Raw genomic sequence first — 13,174 nt, forward strand, 5'->3', positions numbered from 1 at the left:
CCATAAATGTACCCGCGATGCCCGCGACGCGATGCTCCCGATTTGCCATAGGAATCAATGTAAAAAGGCCCGATGGACACGATTTTACTGTTAAATGCCTCAATGGACCCGATTTTACCATAGGAAACAATGTTAAATGGGCCTTAGAGCCCAAATAGTTACCCTGAACTCTGAAATGGCCCCCCCAATTGTTTACGCCACCCCACGATCCACGCCAACCCGAAGCGTGGCGAGCGCAGCGAGCCCGCGAGGGGCGGCGGTACGCGTCCTCCGACCTTTTCATGCCCTACTATCCACTAGGGCGTGGAGTGAGAATAGAATAGTGTGGCGAGCGCAGCGAGCCACCGAGCCCAAAGCGTGGCGAGCGCAGCGAGCCCCGCGAGGGGACGCGGATACCTTCACAGTTATACGCGTCCCCTCGCGGGCTTCCCAGGTGTCCATGGCGACGCGGACACCTGGGAAGCCCGCGAAGGGACGCGTTTACCTGTGAAGGTATCCGCGTCCCCTCGCGGGGCTCGCTGCGCTCGCCACGCTTCGGGCTCGGTGGCTCGCTGCGCTCGCCACACTATTCTATTCTCACTCCACGCCCTAGTGGATAGTAGGGCATGAAAAGGTCGGAGGACGCGTACCGCCGCCCCTCGCGGGCTCGCTGTGCTCGCCACGCTTCGGGTTCACGTTGATGGCAGGGTGGCGTCAACTACTTTTGGGGGGACATTTTTATGTTCAGGGGTGTTTTTGCCCCATTTCCCATTGTTCCCTATGATAATTTGGGGAAATTGATCCATTTAACATTGTTTCCTATGGTAAATCGCGGTCATCGCGGGTAAATTGAGGCATTTAACATTGTTCTCTATGGGAAAATCGCGGGCATCGCGTCTGGCACATCGCACCCGATTTTTTATCGGCCGCGATGCCCGCGATGGCCCCGATTTTACCCCCGATGCCCGCGATTTCAATCGTGGGCGCCCAGATAGGAAACAAGTACCAAAAAAATTAGCTGACATGTGCCAACAGGCGGTATTTCATGCCCTGCCATCCACTAGGGCGTGGTGGGAGAATAAAATAGTGTGCCGAGCGTAGTGAGGCACCGTGCCGGAAGCATGGCAAGCACAGTGAGCCATGCGAGGGGATGCAGTGCTACGTTTCAGTGTCCATGTCAACTGTGTCGACATTCAGACAAAAAAAGGGTGAAAAACCCCATGTCGCAAGTCCCGGCAACACTGCTGTCAGTTTGTGTGAGTGTATGGGGGGAGCCGGAGAGGGGCAGTGTTGTGTACAGAGCAGCAGCGAGGGGTGTGGTATATTTCCCCGACAGTTGGGATTCCGACAGTCATTACTCAGACGTTGGAATCCTGACTGCACAGCGTGGGGAGCGCTGCACTCACCACGCTGCGGGTACGGTGGCGAGCTGCACTCGCCACCTATTTTATTCTCCCTCTATGGGGGTCGTGGACCCCCACGAGGGAGCAGTCGGGATTCCGACGTCGGAGTACTGACTGTCGGAATCCCGACTGTCGGGGAGCCGTCAGGCACCCGCAGCGAGTGACCCGGCCGGCAGACCCTGTGACAGATCCGCTAACGCTACTGGGGGTGTGTGTGTGTGTGTGTGTGTGTAGCACTAGCCACCAATGGTTAAACCACTAGCCACCAGTGTTTATTTATTAAGGAAATGTATTTTGTTTATTTATTAAATTACTGTCTATACCATCTAACATTATTTTTGTGATGAAGTGCAGTTTTTTACGTCACTTTCTGTGACAGTTGTGACAGATTTGAAATCTCCCGTGCTGAATCTCTGACATAAATCTCTCTGTATGTGGCTCATTATCTGAGAGAGTGAAATCTCCCGTGCTGAATCTCCCGTTATGAATCTCTGGCACAAATCTCTGCGTATGTAGGGCCCTTAAGTCTGGGACACCTCTATAGACCATTCCCGTATAACCATTTTCAGGACAAAGCATTGCCCAGGTCACGTACCTTGTCTGTCCCTGCCGGCTGGAACTGCTGGGCAGGTGTAGAAGAGAAAAGATTGGTATCTTTCAGGAAAAGCTGCAGATTCTGCTGCCGGGAAACCTGGGAACCAGAAGAGGGGTCATCCCATATTAGGAGCGATGTATCAGTGCACTCTGCAGCTAGACTGCAGAGATTCAGTCTCTGTCTCTGAGTGTAATTTGTATACTTTGTACTTTTAATATGTTAACTTTATCTAAATATATTCAGAGGTAATAGGAACAATAAGCAGTAGTGGAAGATGTCAAATAAATCATGTCAAAGCCTAATAACTCTGGATTATTAACATTAGAAAGCATTACAATATGGCTGATCAAAGATTCTAATACATAGCAATGTTTCACAGTGTTAATATAATAAAGGAGGATTCACAGTTATGTATAAAAAAATAAAAATGGGTGTAAACCCCCAAAAAATGATTTTAACAAAAAAAAAAAAAAACACTTTTTAAATAAAATGTTCTTTCTTTTCTAACAATGAATGAATGAAAATAACTTAAGCCAGTGGTCAGGGAACTCGGTCCTCATTACCCCACGCAGTGCATGTTTTGCAGGTCTCCTCACAGAATCGCAAGTGAAATAATTAACTCCACCTGCGGACCTTATAATATGTGTCTGTGAGTAATTAGTACACCTGTGCACCTGCTGGGTTACCAGCAAAACATGCACTGTGTGGGGTAGTGAGGACTGAGGGGTAGATTTATTAAGCTCGGTGAAGTGATAATGTGGCTGTTCCTTTATCACCGACCAATCAGCTCCTAACTGTGAAGTTACAGGCTTGGTTTGAAAAATGATAGGTAGGAGCTGATTGGCCGGTGATAAAAACCAGACATTTTATCACTTTACCGAGCTTAATAAATGTGCCCCCGAGTTCCCTGACCACTGGTTTAAGCAAATGGCATTTGAACAGAGTATAGCGTCATTAAGAGTTACATATAAAATAGACGAAAGCGCGTGGATCTTATAGAAGAACCGTTATTAGTAATGCACAGTAACAAATGTATGTTACGAGGACTCCCGTAGAAGTGCTGATGAACGATCTTGTGTTATACTGCTGATATCAGCATCGTATTTCTGTCCTATGACGCTGTAATGCTTATGCTGAGCTGTAATCTACAGAACACAGATGCCCAGATCTCACGAGGTCATCTCCTATATGATAGTATCAAGGACTCGTTGTGAATCCAGTGTAAGGAATGGCATAAGGGTGGACTATGGGGGTTATTCCGGTTCACTCATTCTGGCAAATTCCTTCTTAAATGGACAAAACTATGTGCACTGCCGGGGGGCAGATGTAAAATGTGCAGAGAGAATTAGTTTTGGGTGAGTTATTTTGTTTCTGTGCAGGGTAAATACTGACTGCTTTATTTTTACACTGCAATATAGATCTCACATTGGGCCAGATTCTCTAAGCTTCAAAAGTGATAAAATGGAGTGTGATAAACAGCCAGCCAATCAGCTCCTTCCTGATATTTTTAAAACACAGTCTGTGACATGGCAGGCAGGAGCTGATTGGCTGGCTATTTATCACTCTCCATTTTATCACTTTTGAAGCTTAGAGAATCTGGACCTTTGAAGTAAAACCCCACCCAAATCGAATTCTATCTGCACATGTTACATCTGCCCCACCTGCAGTGCACATGGTTTTGTCCATTTGAGAAGGAATTTGCCAAAAGGAGTGAACCGGAATAACCCCCTATGTGATGATTTTCTTGGAAGATCAGAGACTTTGAGCAAATCATAAAGGACTTGTCTGCACAGCTGACTGTCTTGAGGAAAATGATATTTGTCTTTCTTAAAAAAAAAGAGATTATTCGCAACAGTGGCACATTGGCACCTGCGACCCACTTGCGTGTAGATGAACACGGACACATCTGTATGGGTCAAAGCCTTTGTATTTGTGTGTTACCTACATAACAAGCAGCGCAATGAAGTTGTGAACAGAAACAAGAGAACACAATACAGAGAAAATTCAAAAGAAAAATAAAACGGATCAAATTCCAATCGCGTTACCTGAAGTGAAGCCTCCAGGATGTCGGCAAAGCGTTCCTGCGTTGACTTACAGGTATTGAGTTCAGTCTTACTAATCAGGGAAAGGTAATCTCTCAGCCGCTCGTATAGATCCCCATCTAAGCCCTGAGGAGAAGGAGATAAATAACAGGCTGTACATGGAAATGTTTAACATTGTCTACAGACATCCAATGATTCATTATTTGCTCCCTACCTCAATAGAGACAGGCTAACCTATGAAGGGGGAGATTCATTTCTCCTTGGCATCCCGCAGTAATATTACTGTACAAAGTGCCAGTGGCGGCTCCAGAGGTGGGGCTGTTACGCAGTTTAAAATTCAAACAGTGGAGCCACACCCACTGCCACCGAGTCCCAGCCGGCGATGTTTTTCAGCATATGGAGTGGCAGTTGGTGTGGCTCCCCTATTTGTATTTTGACTGTGCTGCAGCCCTCTTCTGGATCCAACACTGCATGGTACTATACATTTGACCAACATCGCTAATATCCCTGCACACCACTACGGAGTGTGATAGAAAAGTGTCAGTGTTACTAGTGTTACTAATCTAAACTACAAAGACAGACTAGTCACATTCGGAGCAGCACGGATGGTGTAATGGTTAGCATTACTGCCTCACAGCACTGAGGTCATGGGTTCTATTCCCACCACGGCCCTAATTGTGCGGAGTTTGTATATTCTCTACATGCTTGTGTGGGTTTCCTCCGGGTACTCCGGTTTCCTCCCACAATCCAAAAATATAGCCAGGAAGAGCGTTCACCGACAGTACAGAAATTACGGTGATGTCATAACTGAGAACTATGGGTCTGATTCGGGTTTGTTTGCTGTGCTGCATATTCGCCGTAGGAGAAGGAGGCTGCTTATGACATCAACATTCTCCTCCTCCCCATGACCTTCGCAGTGGCGAGTGAGTTCTGGATCCCTCAGTGCTGAGAGCAGGGTGAAAAATCATTCAATGGTGAAGGATTTTTTCCTGTGTGCACGGCCGTGCACATGGGCGAGGCGAGGGCAGGGAGTGTCCTTCAGTGGGGCCGCTGCTGTCTGGGCTCCGAACACTCGCAGCCCAGCGAGCAGGTTTCAATTGGCACCTATGAGGCAACCACTTTGACAAGTGGGAGTGTTGTCCAAACCAACCAGCTTCTACCTATCATTTATCTAGCACATTCTATAAAATGATAGCTAGAATGAGATTGGTAGCATCTGATTGGTTGATTAGGCAAGTTCTCCACCGGTTCTCTTTGAAAGGTTACTCCTATAAACAGACAAAAGAGGGGAATTTGATGGGTGTGGATCGAATTATCGACCCCACTTACGTCAACAGTCATTAGGTCGACAGCCAACTAGGTCGACAGGGTTCTAGGTCGACATGGGTGAAGGTCAACATGGGTTAGGTCATGTCCCTTTGTAAAGCGCAACGGAATATGCTGCGAACTGTTAATAAATAACTACAATACCTGTTCTACAGTCTTAAAAAATATATTTACTAAGATAGGAGTTCTATTGAAGATGGGATGTTGCCCTTAGCAACCAACCAGATTTTTTCTATTATCTTCTAGAAGGTGTTAAATAAGAAGTAGAATCTGATAGGTTGCTAGGGGCAACAGCCAACCTTCAATAGAACTCCCATTTTAGTAAATTTACCTCAGAGAAGGCATATATGATGAAAAAAAAAAAAAAATCACCTGCAGTACTACAATCTCAACACAGTGTGGCGCCAGTAATGCATCTTTGCTCTGGATTAGTAAATCCTGAGCGCAGTTTGGCAACTGTTTGTGCAGAAGTCATGGATTACCCAATCAGCCATTTCAATAAACAAGCACTTTGCCAAGATGTCTGCATCATGAGGAGTATGAGGAGTAGTTCATTTATGACTAAGCAATTATAGATTAGACAGGAATAAAACAAAAACATACGATAAGATCAGTCAGAAAGAAAAGTTCCTAAATACGAATCTGATCAAATGCAAACACTGATATAAATCAGCTGATTGGCCGTATTAATAGCAGGTGCCACAGTCAGGAAGGTCAGGTGACATTGGGGGAAATTTAGACAACCGTAGATAGAGATAGAGATGTCGCCCATAGCAACCAGATTCTAACTACCATTTCAAAGACATTGGGGCAGATGTATCATAGCAGCGCTTATCGCGCCGCTATGATACTTCCTGCTTCGCCTCAATAGCGAGGCGAAGCAGGAAGGGACATCGACAAGATGTATTAACATCTTGTCTGCCGAAGCGGGGGAGCGTTAACTCCCCCCTTCAGCGATGTCCCTTTCTGGAGATAGCGCATCAGTTAATACTGATGCTCTATCTCCTGTCCCCCGGCCGGCCGCACTGGGCATGCGCGGGATCTCGCTGTTCACGCGAGATCCCCAGCGCAGCCCACAGCTGACAGCAGGGACAGCGCTGTCCCTGCTGTTTAGATAGGGCTTCGCCAGCCTGATGCTGGCGAAGCCAAACCCGGCTTCGTGCGGAACAGTCAGCGATGCTGACCGTTCATACATTCGGCCTGCTATCATTTTGATAGCAGCGCCGATATGGACAGGGGCGCATAGCGCCCCTGTCCATTACCGCATCCTGGCGCCGTCATACATGGGGGAGAAGCGGTATCAGTGCACAACGTGCGCTGATACCCCTTCTCCCCCATAACGACGGATCATACATCTGCCCTGTGGAAGTCTAGGTACACACACGCCATTTTGTGATAGTATGGCCGCCATTTTGGTTCGCAGAGTTGCGCAAATAAAGTTTCCATACCCGAGTATGTGTGACAATGTGGACCAGAAGAGTAGACATACTATCACACATAAATTCATAATAACACACTTACACGAAATAATATATAGTTAAAAAGGTTTAGAACGCCACACATAGCTTAGTTAGCCCTGCACACATCTGTCTGTATCGTGTTTAGTACCGTTCCGCTCAGCTCATCATGCAAAGTATTCCGGTCATTGCGAATATTTCGCAATGTACACTGTCCGATAGTTATGGACATAATCCATATCCCAGAGACAGTTTCTGTTGTAAGTAGTTAACAAAGGAAACTAGCTCAAACCGGTTCTTATCCTTGCTGACGCCGAAACCACCAAACAAAGGACTCTTAAAGTTCACTCCCCTGCACCTGGTCAGACCAGGTACAGCGTCTAACCTCCAATCACAGTGGACCGGACATATGATCTCTGGCCAATGAGAATGGCCTTTTAACCTCCCCCTTCTGACCCTATAAGATAGGCGACCCAGAGCAGCCAGGGTCTCTTCGGCACAACTACCTTCCCTGGACCTTCCTACCGGACTATCGCTCATTCCTGAACGATAGTGAGCTCTGACCGGACTGCGCTTCGCATACTAGATGACCACGGTAAACGGTTGCATTTTTATCACGGTATTTATCCTTGTAGTATTGTTGGCTGATTGTGTCTTGTATTTGTATTCTTTCCCCTTAGAAGAGAGTGTTTAGTATTCATTGTTATTGTATTGTATCACTTGTTATACCTGTTTATTCTTAATTCTGTAACCCCCTTTTGTCCATTAGGGACTTTAATACAATCTCTTTATGGAGTTCTAACCTCCTTATTTCTATTCCGTGGTCGTGTCTAGTTATTCGCATAATAGCGATAAGGTACATTAAGGACTCTGTCCTTACATTGCGGAATCTGTCCTTTAAGGTATATTCGCACAATTGGAGACAAGTCCTGCGAAAGGATCTCTTATTAAGGTATCGGTTCTTGGTGTATAACATACAATAGACTGTACGCTGCGCTGCGCTCCGTTTTGTTCGCACGCAGTTAGGTATAAAGGGTAAGCAGGTTACGGACACATTACGTAACCTGCGCTTTTCACATATTGTATCTCTGGTCATAGTTTAATCACCATTAACAATTGGGGGCACGTCCGTCCGCTCCACATTCCAGAACTCAGTACCAGGCGTGCGACCCGACCTATACCAGCAAAAGGGTGGAAGTATTATCCATTGCTGGATAGGCCAGGTCCGCGGCGGTGCGGGGTTCGGGAAGTGCTAGCGCTGAACCCGGAGTACAATAGGTGAAAGCCACGTGTTTTAAAGTATATCATACCTAAGTGTTTAGTAAACTGTACTTCTGCCTGCCACAAGTAGTTTAACGGGGTATAGTGTCTTGGGTTGCTTGTTTATTACAGTATATGTACCACGTGCGATAAGGTTCGCACACGTGGAATCTGTGTTTATTATAGTACATAGAGGATCCCCTCTGTGCAAAAACTATAATTGTTTATTGTTAGCTACCGCAAAAACAGGGACTCCGCCACGTGGCGACAAGTCCTGGGCCTTTTTGCAGTAACGTAAAGCGTCTATTGTGTATTACGCAAGGTGCGCGCGCACGTGCCCACATCGGGAAAGTTTCGCATCTTTGTACGTGGTTTACGGATTAAGTGCGGGATTTATTTCGCATCTTGATACGTAACTCTCGGACAGAGTTAAGGGATTTATTCCACATTTAGGCGCAATTACTGCGTATATCGAAACCCGAGCGCAACCTTGCAAATACACTATAGAACACGTGGGTGGCCGATTCATCGGCGGCCTGTGAACAAGCGCACGTACACACGTGGCTGTTCATTGGTACTGCACACGCAGCACACATAGGAAGAAGTGAACAGTATTTAAACCACTAGCTTTATTTAAACAGTATAGTAATATACTGCGAATGAAGCGGTGATTAAGAAAAGAAAATAAGGTTTTCTTTTTGTTCATTTTCTCATAAGCAAGCAACTCAAGCATTATTTTAATAGATTCCTATAGTTTATTATAAGGGATTTATACCTGCATAAGAATCTAGTGAAAAGCTACCGGCCTGGGAAAATTTTCTGTACAGAAATATTTCACAAATTAGCATAAGACCAAGGTGTAACTAGCGCCCAGTGTGAAAAATAACTGAGGCGAACGGGTGTGTGACGGCACGACTCAGCGCAGTGTAGTCCAGTGTAGGACAGTCCAGTTAGGACCCGGGTTCACGTGACGACGTGCCCATAGGAACTGCCCCTTCAATGGAATTAATTCCGCTAGGAGGGTACAAGAAGATATATCGGAACGCACTTGTTTCCGATTAGCTACTTTAGAAATCCGATTTTTGGGGGTATAGGAAAGCAAGTTTGTTATACCCTGGAAAAATTGTGCCGCATCAAGCAAGTTGGCTAGAAGTTCGCTGCTAGTTGAGAGCTTGGTGATTGAGTATCATACCTCGCATTGTGGGCTCTTCGCTTGATTGCGTCGAAGTGTCGCTGTGTGGAGAAGTGAGTGTTTGGGGAGCTCTCAGATAATTAATAACCCACCGATTATCTATTAAGCTGTGAACGTTTATTCCTGTAACTATGGGTAATAACGGGTCACGCTGTGATAACGTGCAGGATAGGGAGGAAGCAAGCCGGCCAAGAGGATCGGCTGCTTTTATTATGTGCAAGAAGCACGGTGAACTCGCAGTTGTTTACCAAAATAAATGGAGAAAAATGACACAAGGCAGCAAGTTAGAATTTCCCAGTGTTGGTAGCTTCGATCCAGAAATCTTATCGGCAGTAAAAGATGAAATATGCCTACTCTCCAGTCGTAAGGAGAGAGTGAAGCATATAGATATTCTTAAATTGTGGCAGAAGGAAGGACAGGAACAATGGGGAATCAAAGGTCTGGCAATACCGGACACAATCAGCCACAATAAAAATGCAACCGTTGCCGCAATAGAATCAGCTCCCCCACCCCCATATGTGCCGAAGGGGTTAATGTCTCATAAGAAAGACCTAAGTAATAATGCAACAGTTACTAACTTGTATCCTGTTTTATCCCCTTATAAGGAAACCCGAGAGGAAAACGAGCAGCTGTTGGCACTGGCCGTCTCCCATGCACTTAATATGCTTGAGGGTAAAGCTCAACCCACTGCTGGGGCTCCAGCACAGGAGGAGGAGGCAGCTGGTGCCAACGGCATAGAAGTGGACTCAGGTAAGGATGCACTACACAGCACAGACACAGACGACTCCCAAGCAGGTCCCAGTAATGCAGAGGTGGTACAAACATACCCTGTACGCACACTGGAGGTTCCCTATGGTAAGGCAGACAGAGAGGGTGTGATACCTACCAGAAAGATGACCATGCTAAACCCATGGACACGGTTAGAGCTGCGGTCCATCATTACAGATTTCCCTGATCCTAGGAAAAATCTGGCTCTGTACCGGAAATTTGTAAGGGATCTGGGAAACTCTGATGAGCCCACCAACAAGGATTGGAGAATCATGTTGAGGGCCTGTCTCCCCACTCACATTGACATCCTGAAATTCATTCAGGATAGTGGATTGAAAGTGGACAAGGAGATAAATGATGACATCAACCAGGAAAATATACGCCAAATCAACTTACAGTTGGGAGTGTATTTTCCTGCAGCAGTGGAATATAGCAAGATATTCACTATCAAACAAAAAGATGGTGAAGTAGCTAGCGAATATTTCAACCGGAGTTTGATGGCGGTATCAAAATACACTGGTGTCTATAAACCTAAGGACGACCCCCACTTGAGGGAGCTGATTGTGTCTGTGCTGGTGGAAGGGCTTAACGAAAACCTGAGAGCCAGAGTCCAAACTTCCTTTCCAAATTGGCGTGGAATGACAGTAGACGCCCTACGGGAATCTGCTGTGGACCACGACCGCAACATTAAGAAGCACAGGGAACTGCAAACTGACAAACTGATGATGGTTAGCATCCAAGCCCTTACTAATGCCCCAAACAAAGCTGCCTACCAACGAAACACCAGGGACACAGGTAGAAAGCCAATTATCTGTTACAACTGCAATAGGGAAGGTCATTACTCAGCTCATTGTAGGTCAGGAAACCCCAGGAGTTATCAAGACACATAAGCGAGAATGGGAATCTCACAAAGGTGAGACACGGAGATACCCAGCCCCTAGACAATGGGAGGAGACAGACAGGTCACGCAACTTGCCTCCTCCCCATCTGATGGCTGACACTGTGCTAAGGGCAACCCAGGTCAGACAATAGGAAGCAGGTCATACCTGCATCCTACAACCAGTTAGACTAATTCAATACCTTAGGGAGGAGCCTCAGATATGGGTAAGTGGAATAGTTTAAAAAAATAAAGTTTTTTTTGTACCTAACCCGTTAACAACATTCCCTCCTGGTCTAGGTTGTGCCAAGCAATCAGTAGCAGAAATTGGGGTAACAGGAAAAATACAACATTACCCACTGACGAAACCAGCGGAGGTTACAATCGGGCCTCTGCATACCAAACACTCTTTTCTGTTGGCTGCAGCGGCCCCGACAAACCTCCTGGGTAGAGATTTACTATGCAAAATGGGATGTGTCATCTATTACACCCCTGATGGGGTATCTCTGGACATTACTAGAAATCTTACACAAGAAGTGCAAGATATGCTGGACAGTCCTCAGAGGCTAATGTTGTATTCCACTGTTATAGAGTCAAATCCATCTAAGGTAGCTAAAAACTACAGCACAAATACCGAGTTCCCTTTGAACTAAAGATGGGAAGGACACAGGATCAATGGCAACCATAGCTTCAATAGAAACCCTGTTAAAAACAGAAAGTATAGCGCCCCAAAGTACAGCTTCACCATTCGAAACCTGAGGTTGAGCTGGGAAAATACCCAGTGAAATAACAAGGTTCCCAAAAGAGAACTTTTAGCTAAATACCCCTAGACACAGCCCATAGTCACAACCACACTGGGAAACAGAAAGAAAGGGAGGGCTTAAGAAGCAGAACAGGAGTTGAAAAGGGTAAGAACCAAATAGTTGAGAGCCAATTCCCCCATAGTGCTAAATCCTGGCGTCCTCAAAATAAAAGAAAAATGTTTCTGTTGAAAATAAATGTACACATTACTGTCATAAATATCTTCTACCTTTTTTGAGTTTATCTCTCTCTCTTTTTCCAATTTTTTCTCCTTCCCCTACCCTTCTGTTCCAGAAACCCACAAATCATAGAAAAACAGTTCGAAGAATCTGTCGCACCCCCAGCAGAGAAATACCATTGTGAATATGCGGTACCCTGTAAAGCGAGTAGTCACAATATAGATATTTTTCAGTAAATTTTGAACAAAGTCCCAATAACTGTAAGCATTACTCCTAATGTTACCCAGGGCAACCACGGCCACCATCTTGTGAAAAGCAGTCCAAGTAATACACAAAGCATTTCCCTTCTACAAAGAATGAAAAGGGTTGTAAAACGCATTTACATATAAATAGGTGCAATCACAATACCCATGTCTTCACAGACAGATGTGGACAATAAAGAAGGAGAAACAGGCCTGATTACAGCCTTTTGCCATGGGTAAAACTGACACAAGAGACCATGTGATTTAGAGTATTAGACCTGCTGAGGGGGCGGCAGATATAGTGACGTAAGAAACCTGGTGATGCCAGCCTGACCAATGTCGTACTGCAGTGTACAATTAAACCCTATTACTTAAGCACTTCATATTTGTCTACACAGTGTAGTTGCCATAGCACTACTGGTAAACAAAACTGAGAATGTGGTGTTGGGGTGTGTTTTAACTGTTTATGCTCCTCGTATAGTCTGGACACTCCTAAAATTCTGCCTAAACATGTGAAAAATATTCATCAGCCAAGTTCACTAAATGGGAACCTGCATTGATGTTACCAGTAAAAATGGGTAGTATTGTAAACCCAGCAACACTCTTACCAGGTGTGCCCACTAAGGCACAAGGGGTGGAGTGGTGCTGAGGTTGCTGGAATAGTGGAATTTAGGGGGAGCCGAGAAGAATATGATTGCATAGCATGTTTGAATCAGACCTTTGCAGCATGCCCCCAAAGGGTGGTAACAACCCATTGGAAGAGGTAATTCATTTTTTTCATTCTTTCCACAACACCGAGAGGGAAAATTGTACACTGGCTATACCGTAATAGATGGAAAAGGCATAGTAGAGGCTGAACCCATTGGACGTCTCACTCAGCAACAGCAGTCTCATTAGTAGTACTGCGGGCTGAGAGAAAAACAGCCAATATTCATGCCGACTCCAAGTATGTTTGTTGGGGTAATACAGAAGATCGTAGGCCCTATGGCGCCTCAGATGTTCTGTTTCAGTAGCTGGCACTCCAGTGGCGCAAGCGTTGTAAGTTTAAAAGAT

General features: G+C 45.6%; 1 protein-coding gene across 1 annotated transcript in view; it reads right to left on the reverse strand.

Annotated features, from left to right (window-relative positions):
- The window catches only part of FCHSD1 (FCH and double SH3 domains 1), an 81,676-nt gene that overhangs the window by 24,137 nt on the left and 44,365 nt on the right, over positions 1-13,174 (reverse strand). The window contains exons 9-10 of the mRNA XM_083181508.1: positions 4,023-4,145; positions 1,978-2,073 (exon numbers count right to left, since the gene is read on the reverse strand). Coding sequence (XP_083037634.1) covers positions 1,978-2,073; positions 4,023-4,145 — 219 coding nt within the window. The remainder of the gene's footprint in view (positions 1-1,977; positions 2,074-4,022; positions 4,146-13,174) is intronic.

Source organism: Crinia signifera, chromosome 4, assembly GCF_055691185.1.
Source record: "Crinia signifera chromosome 4, ASM5569118v1, whole genome shotgun sequence".
Classification (NCBI taxonomy): domain Eukaryota; kingdom Metazoa; phylum Chordata; class Amphibia; order Anura; family Myobatrachidae; genus Crinia; species Crinia signifera.